General features: G+C 54.6%; 1 protein-coding gene across 2 annotated transcripts in view; it reads left to right on the top strand.

Moving 5' to 3' along the window:
• The first annotated feature begins 223 nt into the window (after nt 1-223).
• The window catches only part of KCNAB1 (potassium voltage-gated channel subfamily A regulatory beta subunit 1), a 45,140-nt gene continuing 25,449 nt past the window's right edge, over nt 224-19,914 (top strand). The window contains exon 1 of one of the 2 annotated variants that reach the window (XM_088171109.1): nt 224-1,257. In XM_088171109.1, the coding sequence (XP_088027235.1) occupies nt 1,040-1,257 (218 nt within the window). In that variant the 5' untranslated portion in view covers nt 224-1,039. Of the gene's footprint in view, nt 1,258-3,769; nt 4,008-19,914 lie in introns of those variants that run through there. The other variant, XM_088171110.1, reaches the window with a different exon arrangement.

Below are 19,914 nucleotides of genomic sequence, written 5' to 3'. Positions count from 1 at the left end.
GGTGGCACAGGGCAGTGCCAGGCTTGGAGCACGGGCTCGGGCACGGCCAGGGGTGGGGATGGGATGGAGATGGGGATGAGAATGGGGATGAGGATGGGGATGGGGATGGAGATGGTCTCCTCTGCTCGGGAATGGGGATGGTTTGCTCTGCTCAGGGATGGGGATGGTTTGCTCTGCTCAGGGATGGGGATGGTTTTGTTTCAAAGCCTTTTCGCTGCGGTTTATTCCGCTGGCGATGCTGGGGGAGCAGGATTAACCCCGGCCCTGCTGCGGGCGGCGGCTCCGGGTGCCAGGAGCACGGCATTAACGTGTTAACTCCCTCACACACCGGAGCACGGCGATCTTCCTCCCCCTCCCCTCTATTTTTTTTTTTCATTCCTTTCCCCATCATTAACCCATTTTAACACCGAATCGCTGCCCGCTGTCGAAGACCTCGCCTAGCGATACCGACAGCGATTTTTCCGGGCGGATCTGCCTGAACCGCCCGCCTTCCCTCCGAGCACAAAGGAGGCCCGTGGATCTCATCCTCGCCATCCTCGCCATCCTCCCCGCAGGCTCTGCCGGGGGATCCCGGCTCCGCTGCGGAGCCGCTGCCAGCGCTCGGCGGGCTGCCATGGGTGGGAGGTAGCGCTGCTGCGCCCGGCCGAAGGACACCGATGGATGCTGCCTCTCCTTAGGGACGGGGCTCGGCTGTGCCTGCTCAGCACTTGGCGCTCCGGAGCCCGGCGCTCGCAGGATGCCCGCAGTGATTTAAAAGCGGCGGCCGGGAGGCTGCGGCGAGGCAGAGCGGCTGGCGGAGCGATCACCATGAAGGATCTGCGCTCCTGACTGGATGGATGCTTGTGCCTGAAGCAGCAGCATCGCCGCGGACAGCCCGGAGTGAGCCCCAAGCCGCTGGCGCGGTTGCCGTGGCAAGTTCGCGTTCGGCTGGAGGCTCTCCCGGAGCCCCCCGAGCTCGGGCAGTCCCAGGCCGGGGCTTTGCTGGGCAGCTGCAGCCCGTGCGGGGCCGGGGGTCCGCCCGCCCCCCGCCCGGGCCGCGATGCAAGTGTCCATCGCCTGCACTGACCACAACTTGAAGAGAAATGGTGAAGACAGGCTCATCAGCAAGCAGAACACCACCACCCCGAACGTAGTGAATGCAGCCCGGGCGAAATTTCGGACAGTGGCTATTATCGCTCGCAGTTTGGGGACATTCACCCCGCAGCATCACATTTCATTAAAAGAATCCACCGCAAAGCAAACGGGCATGAAATATAGGTATGGGCACGGTCTCGGTCTTTGTTCCCTTGCGGTGCAATTGCTCTTTACTTTGCCTGCCTGGATGCACCTGGTTTTGCAGAGGAGCTCTCTCCTCGGGTTATTAATAGATTTTTCAACTTGAGCATAACTGGAAAGCTTTGGGGTGTTTGTGGTTTTGCGGGCATATGGATTTGTGATTTTATACCAAAACCCCACTCGCTCTGGCAGATTCTGTGCAGCGTCGTGAATTTGTGACAGTGGTGCTAAGATGGTTCCTATTAAGTGTTCGATGTAACTAATATCGGTGCTAATGAGCAGAAAAATCAATTAGCAAAGCATGCCTGGGGCTGGACGGGGAAAGTTGGTTTGCAGTGCGTTGTGTGGAGCAGAGGCGTTTGCTGTGGGGATCAATCCACCGTGGGGGTGGCTCACGGACTTCTCACCTGCTTCACTTGGGGAGGATGAGATCAAAGCCAATTTTAGGCAAATGCAGAAAACAAAATCTCAGGCATTCCTATGGAATGTCTCCTGCCTCTCACAGGTTTTTATTCCTCCTAACCTAGGCAGGAAAAATAGAGAATGGCTGAGTTCGGTCTGAAGTGCTCGGTGTGGGCAGCTGAGCAGCTTCTCTGTCCTACCTTTGTCTGCAAGTGAGAAGGATTTGTGTGCCTTCGGTTTTTGCCTGTTCAGGGTGTCCCTTTCAGCCCCCAATGGGTGACGTTTGGACAGGGAGAGGGAACATCCTGGGATCGCTGCACCCCGTGCCCGAGGTGGAGCTGCTGCTGGCGGAGGCAGCTGGCACAGGAGGGCTCCATGGGCAGGCTGAGGGGTGTGGGGCTCCTGGCAGCTTTATCCTGCTGCTTCCCAGCCCGTGGGATACCAGCCAGGGCTCCTGTGCCCCCAGAGCTGCCCGAGGAGCTGCAGGATGCAGTTTGGTGTTAATGCTGCCTGTGGGACGGCTGCAAAGCCACTCTGGGATCCAGGCGTGGTGCAGCCAGCGCAGGGTGATCCTGCAGCTCAGAAAATGTCACTGTCGACTGTCCAGGAGCTGCAAACATTGGAAGCAGCATGGATGGGGCGCTCAGATGTCATTTTCTGTGCTTTGCTTGGATGGTTGATCAGTGACAGGGAGGTTTAGCCCGAGTGGAAGCCCGGCCTTAGCCGAGTGGAAGCTGCTTGTCCCTGTCCTTCAGCCATGACCAACTTCCAGCAGGGACCTTGCACCGTCCTGGCGTGGTGTTGGCAGCAGAAGTCCTCAGTGAGCCTGTGGCCAGGGCAGAACTGCTGGTTCATAAATGTCTCCTGGGTTAATAAAGGTTCATAAATGTTTCCTAGATCCAGCTCCCAGCTGGACAGGGGGCTGGGGGTGGCATGGCAAGGGCAGAGTCCAGGGGGATCCTGGCAGGAGCAGAGTCCAGGGGGATCCTGGAAGGGACAGTGAATCCCAGGGGGGATCCTGGAAGGGGCAGTGGATCCCAGGGGGGATCCCAGCTCCTGGGCACTGCAGTCCAGCCCCAGGTGTTAGCAGGGCAGTGTTTGGGTCATGGCAGGGAGTCTTGTCCGAAGACAGGGCACACAAAATCAGTGAAAATTGTCCTTTAACCCCCTTCCCAGCAGAGCAGTGGCAGCCAGCAGCTCCTGTGACCCCTGACCCCTCTGGCAGCCCCATCCAAGCCATCGTGCCTCAGTTTCCCCATCAGCTCATCTGTGGGAGATGAGTCTTTGATGGTGTCACCCAGAGTCACGATCTGTCCCCAGCCCTGCTTGCTGGCTGTCGGGGCACTGTGTGCTGATTGCCAGCAGTTATCCCCTGATTTCCCCGGGCTCCCAGCGCTCTCTCCAGGGTACCAACACCCCAGAAATCACAATTCCTTGCTCCTGCAGCCTCCACAGTTGGGCCTTAGCGAGTCCTTCCTGCCTTATTCCTGGCTGAGGTTTGGAGAGTGAGGGTGGGTTGTCCCACCGGAGTTCTCACAGCCCCGGCTCCGTCTGCCCCAGACCTGGGAGTCGCACCAGGAATAGCAGCTCGTTGGCGACAAGGCTGAGGTTTTATCTTTATGACTAATCTGTGTTTCTGCTGGCGAATCTCTCCGTGTGCAGAGCTGATTTCTCCCCCTAGAGAAGCAGCGCAGGGGAATTTGGAGGAAGAGCTGAGTAACCCCCGGGCTGAGCTGCTGAGTCGCGATAACCTTTGGGCGGGGAAGCGCCTTCCTCCCAACCAATGGAGCTGGAATTCCGTGCTCACCTTGGGACCCATTCCTCAGCCCGAGGGGAATCCACAGCCAAAGGCATCTCCCAGCGGCTGCAACAATAATTCTCTGAAGTCCCCAGCTCCCTCACATTTTGAAGCTGAAGTCCTTCCCAATTCATTTTCTGCCTGAATTATGTCCTTGATGCCGAGCTCTGCAGCGTGAGCTGCTCCAAATGCCAGAACAGCCACGCTGGCCCTCGATTCACTCTAAAAATACCGAGAGCCACCCCCCTGCGCCCCCGAGGAGCCCCGCAGCTCCCGCTGCGCTCCCGGGATGCTCCCGAGCCTCCCCCGGCTGCCAGGCGCTCCCGATCCGCCGCGATTATGTAAAAGGGAGAGACAGCGACTACGCCTGTGACAGGGGTGGGGGCGGGACAGGAGCCAGCTCGGGGGCTTTTCACCAAGTGACATGTGTCTGGCCCCGCTCCAGCTCGGGGACCGAGCCGGGAGATGAAAGGCAAAAGTTTACGGGAATAAATGCGCTCGCCGGGAAGCAGCTGCGAGTACGAGGACTCAGGTGCGTCCCCGCGGCGCTCACCTGAGCGAACCTCGGCTCTGCCTGCGCGAAACGAGCTCGGAGTTTGGCATCTGCCCTGGCAGGACAGGAGCTGCCAGGCGTCCCCTCCGCTGTCCCCGCCGGGCACAGCCTCGCTGCTCCTCCCGCACAAGGAGGGTGGGCAGAGGGGCTGCTCTCTTTTATCCTTTTTAATGCTCCAGTTCAGTCCCACCGGGGAGCCTGCCCACATGCTCGGGGGGAATATCTGGGATCACTTCAAGCCTTTCTTTGGAAATGATGTACTTGCAGCGCTTGCCTTGGAAAATTGCAATCTGCCGCACCGCAGCTGGAAACAAAGGATGTGGCTCTGCTCTGCTCTGCTCTGCTTTACTTTGCTTTGCTTCGTTTTGCTTTGCTTTGCTCTGCTTTGCTTTGCTTTGCTTTGCTTTGCTTTGCTTTGCTTTGCTTTGCTTTGCTTCGTTTTGCTTTGCTTTGCTCTGCTTTGCTTTGCTCTGCTTTGCTTCGCTTTGCTTTGCTCTGCTTTGCCTCCCCGAGATGATGCTCACGCAGCAGGAGCAGGGAGGGCAGCCCGGGCCTCCACCCGCTCTGTTCCATGGAGAGGTCACAGCCCGAGTTCTCCTCTCACCTAATTTGCCGTGTCTTCCTTAAAATTCTTCTCAGTAAAATGGATCCAGCCCGTGATCCTGGTGCTGGGGGCTATTTGGGATGTGGTGCTGCTACCGCAGGGAACGACTTCTCCAAGGGAGACTGGCACCAGCCTTGTGTTCCCTGAGTTAAAATTACATATCAGGAAGTTTGTACAGTGAGGTTGGTGATGCCTTGGCAATGGATCTTTAAGGTCCCTTGCAGCCCAAGCCAGTCTGGAATTCCCAGATTCTTTGATACCAACCCCTTTCCATCACAGCAAAGCCTTGCCCAGAGCTCCCCATCTCCCCAGGAGCCTGCTCCATGCCCAGAGCTGGGATGTGCTGGGAACTGGGATGTGATGGGAACTGGGATGTGATGGGAGCTGAGATGTGCTGGGAGCTGGGATGTGCCCAGAGCTGGGATGTGATGGGAACTGGGATATGCTGAGGACTGGGCTGTGCCCCGAGCTGGGCTGTGCCCTGAGCTGTGTCTGGACCTGGGCTGTGCCGGGCTCTGCTGCTGCAGGGCCGATTTAGGGCCGTCAGCAATTCAGAAATAACCCTTTTGCTGCGCATGGGCACGGGGGACCCAATTTACAGAGCACAACTATCTATTTGTGTTCATCCATAATTGATGGAGGCAGCTTTGACCATTAACTCCGGCTCGAGCCTAAACAAAAAATTGTATCTGCAAAGGCAAATTGGTGGAGTTTGTATTCCAGGGAGCCTGGGCAGGGTGAGGAGAGGCCGAGCACCATCCCCCGAGGGCAAACCCATCCTTCCCACCCCGAGGGGTGAGAGCCTTCCCTCATTAGAGAAGTGTTACTAACGATTGTAAAATAAGAGCTGAAAAACAAGGGAATAAAGCAGGAGGAAGGGAGGGCAGATAAGAGTTCTTTCCCTCCCCAGCATTGTTTTCAAATCTGGGAGGAGTTGAGCGTTTGGGGATGGTACAGGGAGAAATCTGCAGAAAGAAAGCTGCTGACATTGGAATGAGGTAAAGGTGATCTGGAGATAAACCTTGACAAGTGAAGTTTGCTTTCTTCTTCATCCCCTGGGAAAGAGGAGAGATTTAGAGTAGATTTTAGGAAGAAATTGTTCTCTGTGAGGCCTGAGCCCCTGGCACATGGATCCTGCCCCTGGATCCCTGGCAGTGCCCGAGGCCAGGCTGGACACTGGGGCTGGCACAGTGGAAGGTTGGGATCCATGGCAGGGGTGGCACTGGATGGGCTTGGAAGTCCCTTCCAAAATTGTGATGATTCAGTGGTTCCATGGAACATCCCTCGGCCGATCCTGGACGGGCTCCTGGTGCAGCTGCCGAGGGCTGGCAGAGGAGGAGGAGGAGGAGGAAGAGGAGGAGGAGGAGGAAGAGAAGGAGGAAGAGGAGGAGGAGGAGGAGGGGGAGGAGGAGGAATCCCAGAGAGGGGCTGGAGCCCTGCAGAGCCCCCGGCCGTGTCAGAGATGTGTGAGCACCATCAAACCTCATCCTTCCACTGCTTTGAACACGGCCGGGTCACCCGGGGGCTGGAAGCAGAAACGATTTTATTAAAAAAACGCAGATTGCCTCTGTGGCATCGGGAATGGCCCCGCAGAGCACGAGGTGTCCTGGGCTTGGGGGAGCCCAAACCAAACCAGCCCCGACCCGCAGGGCTGCAAACACACACAGGTCACCTTGGGCTGCAGAATTCCCCTGGGAATTGGAGCTCAGCCCTGTGCTTGCCGAGGGGTGCAGGTATTTTATTTCTTATCTGTGCCTTCCTTTTCCCCTGCGTTTCTTTTTCCAAGCATTAACCATAATAACTACCTCACATATTTAGGAAATTGTGGTTTATTTAAGTCTTGCTGCAATTATGAGCAGTTTTAAACTCTCTCACATGCAAATGGTGCAATTATTTTGAAATTAAGTTCCATATTGTTTCAGTACTCTCCACATCAGGCTGATTTTTATGGCTCATCGTCTGATCTTAATTTTCCTGCTGCAAATTAAGACTAATCCAGTGAACAGAATGGATTTACGCTGAATTCACAATGCTTTTCCCCCAGGCCTGTAGCTTATAATGGCTCTAAAGGAAGCAGGAATAACTCAAAGGAGAAGGGAAAGGAGCCAGTAGAGTAAACAGAATCTGCTGATTTGTGCTGCTTTCACTTTGCCAGTGGCTCCCAGGGAGTTTGCAGCTCCGAGGTGAGGCTGGGGCTTGGTGGGGTTTGCATTTCTCTCCCCTCATCATGCTGCAGGGTTAGGTTTGGACACACATTTATTCACCAGCCCCACTCCAAATCCAGGGACTGATGGGGTTTGGCAGGAATTCCCTCGTCCCTTGGGGCTCTGGGGCTGGCTCTGCCACCCCCCAGCTCTTCCCAGCCTCAGCATTTCCACGATTCCCGGATAAATGGGGCTTTGCAGGTGCCTGGGCTAGCGAAGGAGGTGGGTCTGCTCTCCCAGGTGTCAGATGTGGAGCAGAGCTGGCTTTGCTTTGGGGCACCTGCCCAGCTGTTCCAGCTGTTCCAGCTGTTCCCAGCTCTCCAGCCTGCCTTTGCCCACCCTGTGCAGCTGCAGCCAGAGGGGTTTCTGCTGCCCAGCCCCTGCTGGGGACAGCCCTGCCCGGCTGTGGGTGGCACTGGGGGCACCGGGCACAGCTCGGCAGGGATGCCCACCCCGGTGTGACCCCGGTGTGACCCCAGTGTGACCCCAGGGTGACCCCAGGGTGACCCCGGTGTGACCCCGGGCTCGGGACAGGACTGGGCTCAAGGACAAACCCTGCTCGCAGAGCACGACTCGTGTGACACTCGGCTGCTGGGGGAGGAAAATGAGGATATTTTAAGGCAGCTTTTAAACCACGCAGGGGAGCTGTGGGGGTTGAGCCACGGAGCCGCCCACGGCCCAGGGGCACGGGCAGGGCAAGGAGCAGCCTGTGGGGGTGTCACTGTCACCCGGGGGTGTCACTGTCACCCGGGGGAGTCCCTGTCACCTCTGGGGGTGTCACTGTCACCTGTGGGGGTGTCACTGTCACCCGGCGGTGTCACTGTCACCTCTGGGGGTGTCACTGTCACCTGTGGGTGTCACTGTCACCCATGGGTGTCACTATTACCTCTAGGGGTGTCACTGTCACCTGGGGGTGTCCCTGTCACCCATGAGTGTCACTGTCACCCGTGGGGGTGTCACTGTCACCTGGGGGTGTCACTGTCGTCCTTGGGGGTGTCACTGTCACTCCTGGATGGGTGTCACTGTCACCTGTTGGGGTGTCACTTCACACAAGGTTGGATGTACCTGTCACCCAGGGATGACTGTCCCTGTCACCTACAGCTCTGTCCCCCATGGGTGGCTGTCCCAGCACTGCCACTCCTGTGTCCCCTGTCCCCTCTCTGGGCACTGGCAGAGGGTGGCTGTCCCCTGCTGGGGCTGCTGCTGGTCCCTGCTCCACCCTCTCCCAAACCCTTCCCTGCAGCCTGGTATTTTCCATCTGAAGCTGCCTGACAACTTTAATCTAATGCTTAAACGGATGGAAGAGAAGTCGTTGTGCTGTAATTTAATTACTTGGGAAGTGCACAGTTTAAGACATTTAAAATGTATTATTTTAGCCTGGCTGCTTTGGCAAAACCCAATTGGAATTTTGAGCGTGCTTATTTTTATTTCAGAACTAACACTACCAAACGCCTTCTGTAGAATGTGTTTGTTAAGAAATTAATTGTCTCTGAGGAAAGGAAAATGCCCTGGCCGGGATTTGCTCCTCGAGGCATCCAAATATATTTGAATTGTTTCTCAAACTGCTTTTGTAGCACCATCAACTGCCCTCAGGGAGCAGGGCTTGGTGTCCTGATGCTCCCTGGGCTGGCTGGGTGCTCCCTCGGGGCTCTGCAGCTCCCTGCAAACGGGTTTTGGGAGATGTTTACTGGCACAGCTCTGGCCAGAACAGAAATAATCAGTGGGACACAGGGTTTGAGAAGCAGGGGAAATAGGAAACTTATGGAAAAAAAGGGTCCTGAAGCTCCTGGATGCCCCCATTGAACTCCTGCTGCCTCGTCCCTGGCAGCTCCTCAAGGGGGAAGCTGGAGCAGGTTTATCCTTGCTTTTGGTTACAAAATTCAGGATTGGGATGAGATTCTATTCAGGGCCCACAGCAGCTCAAATCCAGCTGGATGCAACATGTGGAGAGCCTGGGATGCAATGGGGGGAGGGAGGGCTGGGCTGGGGCTCCTGGATGTCCCTGGGAGCTCCTGGGAGCCACCAGGTGAACGTGGCCTTTATGTCAACGAGCTGCCTCGGAGACGCTTGGAGGGTGAAATCATAAAAATTTTATGGCATACCTATATTTTCCTTTTGGCATTGAATTCTCCATAAAAACCGAGAGAGAATAAAAGCAGTTTCAGCTGTGCTGGCTGGGAAATTGCTGCAGCTGCTTCCCAGAGCCAGCAGAGCAGCCCAGGCTTGGTTTGGAAGGGATGTCATGGGCAGGGACACCTCCCACCACCCCAGGTTGCTCCAAGCCCTGTCCTGTGGTAATTTTTCCCCAATTCCCCATCCGTCCCTGCTCTCTGGCGCTGGGAATCCATTCCCTCCTATCCTGTCACTCCAAGCCCTTGTTCAACAATCCTTCAAATCTTTCAAAAAATACATTTTCTCTGTCAAAAAGCCAAAGTCCTGCGCAGTAATTAAAACATAAATTCCATTATTTTTCCCAGCGGTTTCCCCACCTCAGGCTGCTTGCTTTTCTAACAATTCCTGCGAATTGCCTTTACCTAAACATTGCTGCAAGGATAAATTGTCCCTCCAAAGGGAAATCTCCCCTTCCTGGGCCGTCCCTGTTGAGGGTGCTCTGGATGCTGATGGGATGGGGCTGCCCTGGGCTGTGCTGAGAGCCCAGAGTTATCCTGGGGCTGCTCACATTCCTGCCCCAGTCTCAGGGCTGCCTCAGGATCAGCCTCTCTGGAGCTGTTTTTCACTCCCAGATTATTCACCCACTTCAGCTCGGTGATTGATGCTTTCCAAGGTGGGTTGAGGGATGGGGAAGGCAGCCCCCTCACCCCTTGATAGGCTTTTCCTGTTTTTATTTTTTTTATTCCGTATTTTATTTTTATTTTATTTTATTTTTTGAGATGGCACGGAAAGGAGAGAAAATGACATTTCTAATTCCCAACCCGGTGGGGTTTGGTGGCTGTGCCCCTGCACACAGGCAGGGCTCGGGTACTGATTTCCAAAAATTGGGATGTGTGGTGGGTGGGGCAGGGCAGGACGTGTCCCGGGGCTGCTGCTCTGTGTCCATCCCCACCACGGGGCTGGGGACCACACCTCGCTCTCCCCGCTCCTCTTATTCCCGACAATAACTCCATCCCATCGAGGCTTTTTCGCACGGGTACCGCAATCCCCCCCGACATCTGAAACGCTGCACTTGAAAAGCCTCGCTGCAGAATGACAGAGTTTCTGTGCTGCTGCTGCCGGCCTCGGACGGTGACGAAGCGCGGCGGGGGCAGCGCCGTGGGCAGCGCTCCGGGATGAGCTGGGATATTCCAGAGGGAGCTGCTCCCCTGGGAACGCCGCTCCAGCCCCGGCATCCCCCCCCCGTCACCCCCGGTATCCCCTCCTGGTCACCCCCGGTATCCCCTCCTGGTCACCAGGACATCCCCCCTGGTCACCCCTGGTCACTCCTGGCATCTCCCCCTGGTCGCCCCAGTATCCCCTCCTGGTCACCCCTGGTCACTCCTGGTCACTCCTAGTCACCCCTCGTCACCCCAACATTCCCCCCGGTCATCCCTGATCACCCCTGGTCACCCCGACATCCTCCCCCCCCCCCCCCCCCCCCGGTCGCCCCTGGTCATTCCTGGTCACCCCTGGTCACTCCTCATCACTCCTGGTCACCCCGACATCCCCCCCTGGTCACCCCTGGTCACACCTGGTCACCTCAGCATCCCCCCTGGTCACCCCTGGTCACCCCAGCATCCCCGCCCGGTCACCCCAGAGCTGCTGCAGCTGTGGCCGAGGGGTTCCTGGGCAGCCGTGCCGGGCTGGGCCATGGCCCATCTCTGCCTTATCTACATTTTAATGCATCATCCGCCACTTCCGTGAGCCTGCAGCCGAGGAAAACGCTGGGGAATTTCACCTACGCAGGCACAGCCCTACGAGTCCGGGAGAGGATTGGGAGCGAGCAGGGAGCCAGGGAACGGGGGCTGGATGCCCTGGATACCTGCTCGCCCCCTGTGCCATCCCTCCTGTGACCCAGCTGGGTGCCCACTGCCCAGGAGCCACCTCCTGCCTGCCCCTCTGCCCTTGCCCAGCCCATCAGCACTGCCCTGCTTGGTCTCTGCATTATTCCACGAGTTTCCTATTTTGTATCCCTGACCTGATCCTGAACATGGAGCAGGAGCTGCTCAGAGGCACGGAGGGGACCCCTGGGACTGTCATGGACCGGGCATTGGGGTTGGAGCACCCTGGGGCAGTGGGAGGTGTCCCTGTGCCCATGGCAGGGGTGTTCCATCTCCTCCTACCCCTGAGGCAGCAGGGAGGCAGCGCTGCTCCCGGAGCCCGTGATCCGAATGAAATTCCCTTTTATTCTGTAACAGGTAGGAGATCACACGGCAGTTTGCCAGGCAGCAAACACGAGCACGGTCCCACAGTGCAGGTGTCAGATGGAGAGCACAGGGAAGGCTGCACGTGCTCAGGGGAGGGAGGAAATCGCAGTTTGCAGCTCACACGAGCTGGGGCCACCTCCCCTGCTCCAGCTGCTGCAGCTTCGCAGGTTTGTCACTCTGTCATGTTGATCTGTGCTCCTCATCACTGAGAACACAGGTAAAAAATTCCTGAGATTGGACGCTTTGCATAAAAATCCCAACTTCATCAAGCCAGGAGCATTTAGGGAACACTCAGGGATGCACAAGTGGGGTTCTTGGGGTGGCTGTGCAGGGCCAGGAGCTCTTTGGGGTCCCATTCTTTGGGATCCCATTCTTTGGGATCCCATTCTTTGGGGTCCCATTCTTTGGGGTCTCATTCTTTGGGGTCCCATTCTTTGGGATCCCATTCTTTGGGGTCCCATTCTTTGGGGTCTCATTCTTTGGGGTCCCATTCTTTGGGATATCATTCTTTGGGGTCCCATTCTTTGGGGTCTCATTCTTTGGGATCCCATTCTTTGGGTGGCTCTTTGGGGTCCCTTCCAGCCCAGGACGTTGTGTCATTCTGATTCTCTGTCTCTAAAGCTGCAGCTTTATGGCCTGGAGCTGTCCTGACCTCTGTCCACACAAGGAACCTTTGCTGGGATGTGGCACCCAAAGGTGCCAGGGCCATGGGATGGTGTGGGGACGAGGTGACACTGTGGGCACTGTGGGGACAGGTGGCACTGTGGGGATGAGGTGGCACTGTGGTGACACTGTGGTGGCACTGTAGGCACAGGTGGCACTGTGGGGACACTGATGGCACTGTGGTGACACTGTGGTGGCACTGTGGGGACACTGTGATCTCAGCTGGGCTGTGTCCCCTGCCTGGTGAGGAGCAGTTTGGGTCGCGTTGGGGTGGGACAGATTCCCTTTAGGACATTTGTGAATTGAGGAATATTTCTGAGGGATGAGCAGCAAGGGCAGTGCTGGAGCCAGGAGCGCTGCTCAGCGGGGTTTGCCCAAACTCTCCCTTTTTATTTCCCATTAAATCTGACACGTTTAACCCCTTCCTCCCCAGCAGTGACCGCCCCCCGCGGGCAGTGGGGGCGCTGTGATTTGTCGCTGTGATTGATTTGTCGCTGCCCGGGGTGTCCTGGCTGTCCTGGGACACTCAGACCCTGCTCACTGAGCTGCTCAGAGGGGTTTGAAACCCGGAGCCAGCCCCAAGCCCGAAGCTGCGGCTGCTCGTGGCTGCAGTGACGGGTACAGGAGGTGAATTGTGCCCTGCGTGCTCTCCGGTGCGCTGTTCCCAACACACACACACAAAATTTGATTTATTATTTGCCTCTCCTCCCACCCACGGCGCTCAGTGACAACCTCCTGCCACCAGAGCCTGGCCTGGGGACAGCTCCTGATTGCCTGAGATGCTGAGGGAGCTCTGAGAGCAGGAAACCACCCGGGTTAATTAAAGGCGACAATTAGCACCTCCATGGCTCCCTGCGAGCCTGAGAGCGATGGATTGTGACAAATGGATGTACCCGAGGTGCCAGGACGAGCTGAGCATCTTCCAGGACGTGCACAAAAACCGGGGAGAGCAACTTTTTAAAAACGGGCAGGTAGTGATGGGACACGGGGGGGCCAGGTTTAAATGAAAAGAAGAGGGATTTAGATCAGATATTGGGGAAGGAATTCTTTATTCAGAGAACTGGCAGTGCCCAAGGCCAGGCTGGACATTGGGGTTGGAGCCACCTGGGACAGTGGGAGGTGTCCCTGCCATGGCTGGGGTGGCACTGGGGGGGATTTAATGTCCCTCCACCCCAAACCACTCTGGGATTTTGGGACTCTGTAATTTCCCCCTGCAGGAGCCAGGGGTGGGGTTGGGGTCAAGGCTAAGCCAGGTGTCACTGTCCCCACCCCCCAGGTGACAGGTGAGGGACAGCAGAGGAAATGGGGAGGGTCTCTGCTTTCATCGGGATTTTGATGTCTCTTGAAACAGCCTCTTTTTTGTTTCAGGGAATAAATTACATATTTTATTCATTTTCTGCACAGAAAGGAGCGGTTCTGGAGCCCTGATGGGGATGTTTCTAAGCAACGTTGTTTTCCCACCACCAGCGTCAGGAACAGTGACTTTTTTACTTTTTTTTTTTTTTTTTTTTTTCGTATTTTTGTAGCAATAAGACAAACTCTGTGCAGTTTATATCAGGAGAACTGTGCCATGATTTCCCCAGTTTGGCTGCATCCCCCCCACCTCTGAGGGGGTGTGTGAGGGGTCCCCTGGAGGTCACCTCCCCCCAGGCTGCTGCACTGGGGTTTTATTTTATTCCCCTCAGGTTTTATTTTGGTCGAGTTTGGTTGCTGTGGGCACAACTACAGACACAGGGCAGTGTCTTGGAACAAACCAAAATCTGAATTCTGTGGAGCTCTCCCAAGCCTGGTGATTCTTCTGTGGGTGTGGACCCGAAAATGTTTTAGTCATTGTATGTGTTATTGCAGAGATTTTATTTAAAACTTCTGGTTTTGCACGGGGGAAAAAAAATCCTCTTTCTTCTCCTCTGTCTCATTTCTGATGGATGGGTGGATGGGTGAATAAATGCATGGATGGGGAGATGGAGAGATGGATTAATAGAAAGGTGGATGGATGAATAGATAGATCTATGGATGGATGGATAGACAAATCAATAGATAGATGAGTAGATAAACAGATGGATAATAGATAAATGAATAGATGGATGGATAAATCAATAGATGGATGGAGAGATAAATCAATAGATTGATGGATAGATAAATAGATGTATGATAGATAAACCAATAGATAGATAAATGGATGGATAGACACATAAATCAATAGATAGATTGACTGATGGATAACCAGATAAATCAATAGGTAGATAAATGGGTGGATGGGTGGGTGGGTGGGTGGATGGATGGATGGATGGATGGATGGATGGATGGATAAAGGATAAAGGATAAAGGATAAAGGATAAAGGATAAAGGATAAACAGACAGACAGGATGGTTATCCTGATCCCTTCCAGCTGGGATTATTGGAAGGGAAGGGAAGGTTTGGGCTAATTTGGGGGGTGTTAATTGACGTGGCCAAGCCCAAACTCTCCCTTCTCAAGGGCAGCAGGGAAGCAAATCCCCAGATGGAAAAAAGGGAACGTGTGCTGCTGGAATTGCTTTGTCCCTGAAGGACACGGCAGCCAGTTAAGGCTGAGGAGGTAATTAAACAGCACAAGTGTCTCGGGCCATAAATCTCTGCCAGGAAAGGGGCCGGGTGCTGCCTGTGGCCCTGGCTGGGGTTTGTGCTGCTCTCCCAGCTCCTGCAGGAGCTTGGCTGGTGCAGGGTGAGTGGGGAGGGTTTCCCGAGGGGGGGAATTGTCCTTCCCCAATGCTGGGGGGAGGCAGAGGGGTTTGCCCTGGGCTGGGGATGGGTTTGGGAGGATGGAGGTGGCTGTGCAGGGACAGGGACAGCTCCTGTCCCCGTGGGGAATTTGGGGATGGGTTTGGGAGGATGGAGGTGGCTGTGCAGGGACAAGGACAGCTCCTGTCCCCGTGGGGAGCCTGGGGTTGTCCCCATTGTCCCCCAGCCCAGTGTTACAGAGCACTCAGTGCCACTGATGGGCTCTGAGCTGTTCCCCTGCTCCAGATTAATTTCAGCCACACAATTACAATGTTTTCTGCCCTGTGCCACAGCACACAGCCCCATTCCTGCCACGTGGTGCTTTACAGGGATCTTTCACCCCTTTCACTCCTTTTTTTTTTTTTTTTTTAATTAAAGAACCTCGTGGCTCTGTCCCCAGGCCTGGCAGTGCCCATGTCCCTGTGGGCACACAAATGTCACCGCATTGGGTTTTTTCCTCCTAAATCCTCCATTTGTCTGCCAGAGCTGAGCTTTGTCCTCCCCACAGCCCCCTGCTCTCCTTTCTGCCCAGATCCCTGTGCTCCCCTGGGAGCTCTCTGCTCATCCCACATCCACATCTACATCCATCAATTACTGATTCCTTCAGCTCTGGCTGCACACTCAGCACTTCCCCGGGAATAATTCAACTCCAAATTCCCACAAAAGCCATGAAGGAAGCACGGGGTGAGGGAGAGGCAAAACGAGGGCTGGGAATTTTCCACATCTCCCACAGTCCTGGCTGCTGCCCTGTGCTGGAGGAGGCTCGGGCTGGGCTCTGCTGGTTTAGGGCAGGATTCTGTGCAGCATCTCCCTCCCAGGAGTGAGAGAGGGTAAAACCCAATCCCAGGGGATTTTTTCCTTGTAATGTGGCCCTGGCTGAAGATTGGATTATGTGTGTAACATTAACTCGAGTTAAAAGAGTCTTGAAAAACCTGTGGTATTTTCTCCTGTCTCTTTGCTGTCAGGTTTTAGCCCAGATTCCTCTGTGCTGCTGCAGGATGTGTTATCCTCCCTTTCCCTTTGTGTCACTTCTTGACTTTCTGATGTTGAACCACAGGGCTCTGGAAGCCAAAAAATTGTCACCTTGACCTTTTGTGTGCAGGTTGGGCCCTGGTGCTTTCTGTGGCCACAGGAGCAGCTCTCCTTACCCAGCACTCCCAGCTGGGTGCAGCTCTGGAGGATTTTCTGTGGTTTTTCCCATCATCTGCTTGCAGTTAAGTGACTGACAAACAAAATGATGGCTTTTCCCTCAGATTTGTGGAGCTGGAGGCTTTTGCAGCTCGGGGTGTGTGCTCAGGGTTGGATCTGGTGCCTCCCTGTCCTGCACAGCCTGAGCCCGTTTCACTTAATAAAATAATTAACTCGGGTTTATTCGGGTTTGTGCTGCCTCTGAGCAGCGTTTCTGCCACGTGGTGCTGGGGTGGGTTTGGGTTTTGCTGAGGGGAGCCAGGTGTGGTCCTGAGAGCCCCAGCTGGGGGCTGAGCTGCTGGGAAGGAGCTGTGTGTGCTGGAAATGAGGAAAATGGGGATGAAACACAGAGGTGAGGACACTCAGAGCCTTTGAGCCCCAGGGGTGTGACGGCTGTCCCCAGGGAGGGGCTGTCCCCTCTGCTGCAGGCTGGCCAGGGCTGGTGTGAGAGCCCAAAGGAGGGATGGGGACTCCAGACTGGCTCTTTAAATGCTGTTTATTGTAGCCAGAAATACAGCAATTTATTTAAAATGCTGTTTATTGTATCCAAATGATCCAGCAATTTATTTATTATTTAAAATGCTGTTTATTGCATCCAGAGGATTCAGCAATTCAGGGTCATGGGTGACAGAGCCCAGCCCAGCCTGTCACCTCAGCTGTGGATTTGTCTGAAGCCAACTCTAGTTCTGGTTTCAATGCATTCTATACTTTTATTTTAATGCATAACAACCAATCAATACTTTTACTATTACCTACAGCCTATCAGAACTACTAACATCACCATATCCATGTTTCTATTTTCCAATCACAAAAGGTCAGTGTGTTACAGTTTAAGTTAGAAGTTGTTTTTCAGTTTTCTTGCACTGGAAAAATCTAAGATCATTTTTTTAACTTGCAGCATTGGCTTTCTTGTTTGCCTGTGAAAATCTTTGTGCTTGGTAAAAATATCTTTTGTTTTAGGTGGGTTTATGCTTTGCTCAGAGTTGTAAAAAACCCTTCCAGCTCATTTTACCCTCTGCCTTCTAGTTACCCAGTCAGACTGGCTCAGCAATTCTTTTCTTCCATATCAAAACTTGCTTTTATTTTTATTCCTTCTTCAGATTCTACATTCAAAGATCTTTCTGCTATTCATACACATCTGTGAGACCTCCCTGTCAGATCCCTATCCATCCCAACAGGCTGCAGCAGCTGAGTGAAGTTTTCCAGGTTTCTGTGCCTTCAGCTGTGGGGACACTGCCCAGCAGGCAAAAAACCCCTGAGCTCACCCCAGTCCCTGCAGGTGATGGGGAGGATGAGGAAGGAGCAGCAGAGGGGGTGCCCAGCCCTGTGGCTGTGCCATCCGGGGTGTCCTGTCCTTCAGGGAGGTGTCACCCGTTCCCTGCTGCCATGGGCTGGGTGCCAGCTCCTCCCCAGCCTTTTCCCTGCCTGCGTTTGGAGCAGCTCCTGGCATGGAGCCCCGGCGCCCCCAGGGTGCCCTGGCTTTGGACGAGCAAAGCCAAGGAGAATTCATCCCCCCCAAACCCCGCTCTGCAGGTGGGTTTGACCGGGCCCTTCTCTGCTGGCACCACCCAAGGGTGACATTTCCCTGCACAGCAGGAGCCTGGGCTGGCACCACATCCCCGAGCTCTGAGTCACAGCAAACACAGGCGGCTCAGAACAGCCCGAGCCAGCACGGCAGCAGCGGCCAGGGCTGGCACTGCCCTTGGCGAGGCTTTTCCCAGCGCTCCCGAGGGCTCCTGGAGCTCTGCGGGGACCTGGGGCTGCATCCCGGGGAGACCGGGGCTCCATCCCATCCCATCCCGGGGAGACCGGGGCTCCATCCCATCCCATCCCGGGGAGACCGGGGCTCCATCCCATCCCATCCCGGGGAGACCGGGGCTCCATCCCATCCCATCCCGGGGAGATCGGGGCTCCATCTCATCCCACCCCCGTGAGCCGGGGCTCCGTCCTGTCCCCTCCCATCCCATCCCGGCTCATCCCGCAGCTGCTTTGGCCAGCCAAAGTGACCCTCAGCCACCAAAGGCTCCTGCTTTGTCCTTTCTCTCCTCACAGAGAGGAATTCTTCCCCATATCCCACCTGACCCTGCCCTCTGCCAAGCCGTTCCCCCTTGTCCCAAATCCTTCTCCAGCTCTCCCGGAGCCCCTCTAGCCCAGAATGTGCAGGTGAGCGCCCTGAGCTCGCTGGCTCAGGCACCCCAGGGGTTTTTCCAGGAGGATGCTCAGCTGTGCATCAGAGCAGAGGCTCCTGGTGAGTTGGGATTTGTTCCCAACACTTTCCCAGCCCCAATCCCAGCCCGGATCCTGGGGGATCTGCGGGGCTGCTGCCGGTTCAGCTGCAGCCACGGAGCCGCTTCATTGTCTCAGAGCCTGGAATTTGTGCGAGGGAAGCACAAAAAGCTTTTACTGCCCCGTTACTTAGAGACAGCCCATTGATTTTTCTTGGCAGTTGTGCAGCTTCAGGCACGTGTCCGTCTGTCTGTGTGTCTGTCTGTGTGTCTGACCCATCTCTATCTGGAAATGGATATTTGCATCCACCTGGGTGCTGTAAGATCGGTGTAAATGTGGATGGATGTGTTTGCTTGGTGGGGTTTTGTGGCTTTTTTGTGGGTTTGTGTCTCTTCTGTTTTGGGAGGCAGAGGAGAAGCAGATCTGGGATGAGAAATTCCAGGGAAATTCCTGCTCTGCAGGAGGAACCCGAGTGGCTGTGAGCCCTTACACAGCACCAGGGATGTGCTGGGCACCCCCAGTGGGACCAGTTCAGGTGTGGGCTCTGTTCCCAGGGATGGGGGCACATCTGGGGACAGGGGGCACATCTGGAGATGCTCTCCAGGAATCCTCCAGCCCAGCCCCCTTTGTAGGAGGGATCTCTCCCTGCAGGGATTTGGCATTTCCAGCATCGATTCCCCAAATATCCGGGTCAGGTGTGAGCTGAGCAAATGGCAGAGCTCTGGAAATCCAAACACAACATTTCTGCCCGGGTTTGTTGGCTGAGCAGGCTCTTCCCAGAGCTGGGCATTGCTCCCTGGAGCAAATCTGGGGCTGTTTTACCCCAAAATCTGCCTGGAGAGGAGAGGGACCAGTCCTGGTGTGGTGCTGTGGGGAAGGACAGAACAATCCTGGAGGTCTGAGCTGAGAGCCTGAAACAGATCCCACTGCCAGGGAATTTTTTTTTTTATCATGATTATTTTTTATCATTATATTTTTTATCATTACATTTTATCATTGTATTATTTTATCATTGTATTATTTTATCATTGTATTATTTTATCATTGTATTATTTTATCATATTTTGTAATTTTTAAAAATATTTATTTATAGGAAAATTTATATTTTACACTATGTGTCCATACAAATACATTTATTTAGGGATGTATGGAGAGGATCTGTACTTGCACATAGATACTGGGAATATCTGTGTGTGTAGATAGAAAAAGGGGTGTAAATTAAGGGTGTGTCCATGATTTAAAGGATATTTGTGTGTGTTTACATAGAAGGTTACACATAAAGGATATGTGTATGCAGAGAGCTCAAGGGTATATGTGCAAAGGGGTGTATATAAAATATATATGTCCAAATAATTATATATGTAAAAGGGTATATTTATATATCTACATGGTGAGAGGAGTTCATAGCTGGGCTGTGCCCCCAGACTTTGTAAAGCAACAAACAGGTGAGAAATAGAATTAAAATCCCCCTCTCCTATAAAATAATGGGAAGCTGTGTGGGAATGAACAGCAGCACCTGGCTGTGAGGAGTTGTATGGGATGGGTGGGCTGTAGGAATGCAGAAATCCCCATCCCATGGATCTGCAGTCCTGGAATTCCTGCCCTCAGTGCTGCAGCTCTGGGGCTTTGCCTTTGAACCTGCCCAGGGTTCCTGGGGAGCCTGGGGCATCCTTTGTGCTGTTCTGGGTTTGGTGGGCAGGGCCCAGCTGTGCTTGCACTTAAAAAAAAAGGGAAAAGGAATAAAGAAGAAAAAATAGAACACAAAACAAAAAAAAGAGGTCAGAGCCTGCTGTCAGTGCTGTGAGCCTGGGGGCTCGTGGTGCTGGAGATGCAGCTGCAGCTTTTCCAGCAGACCTGCAGCCCAGGCTCCCGTGGCCCCCAAC

Source organism: Sturnus vulgaris, chromosome 10 (assembly GCF_052056855.1).
Source record: "Sturnus vulgaris isolate bStuVul1 chromosome 10, bStuVul1.hap1, whole genome shotgun sequence".
In the NCBI taxonomy this organism is placed as follows: Eukaryota; Metazoa; Chordata; class Aves; order Passeriformes; family Sturnidae; genus Sturnus; species Sturnus vulgaris.
Note: the sequence above shows the minus strand (reverse complement) of the source record. Positions and strands in the feature narration are given on the sequence as shown.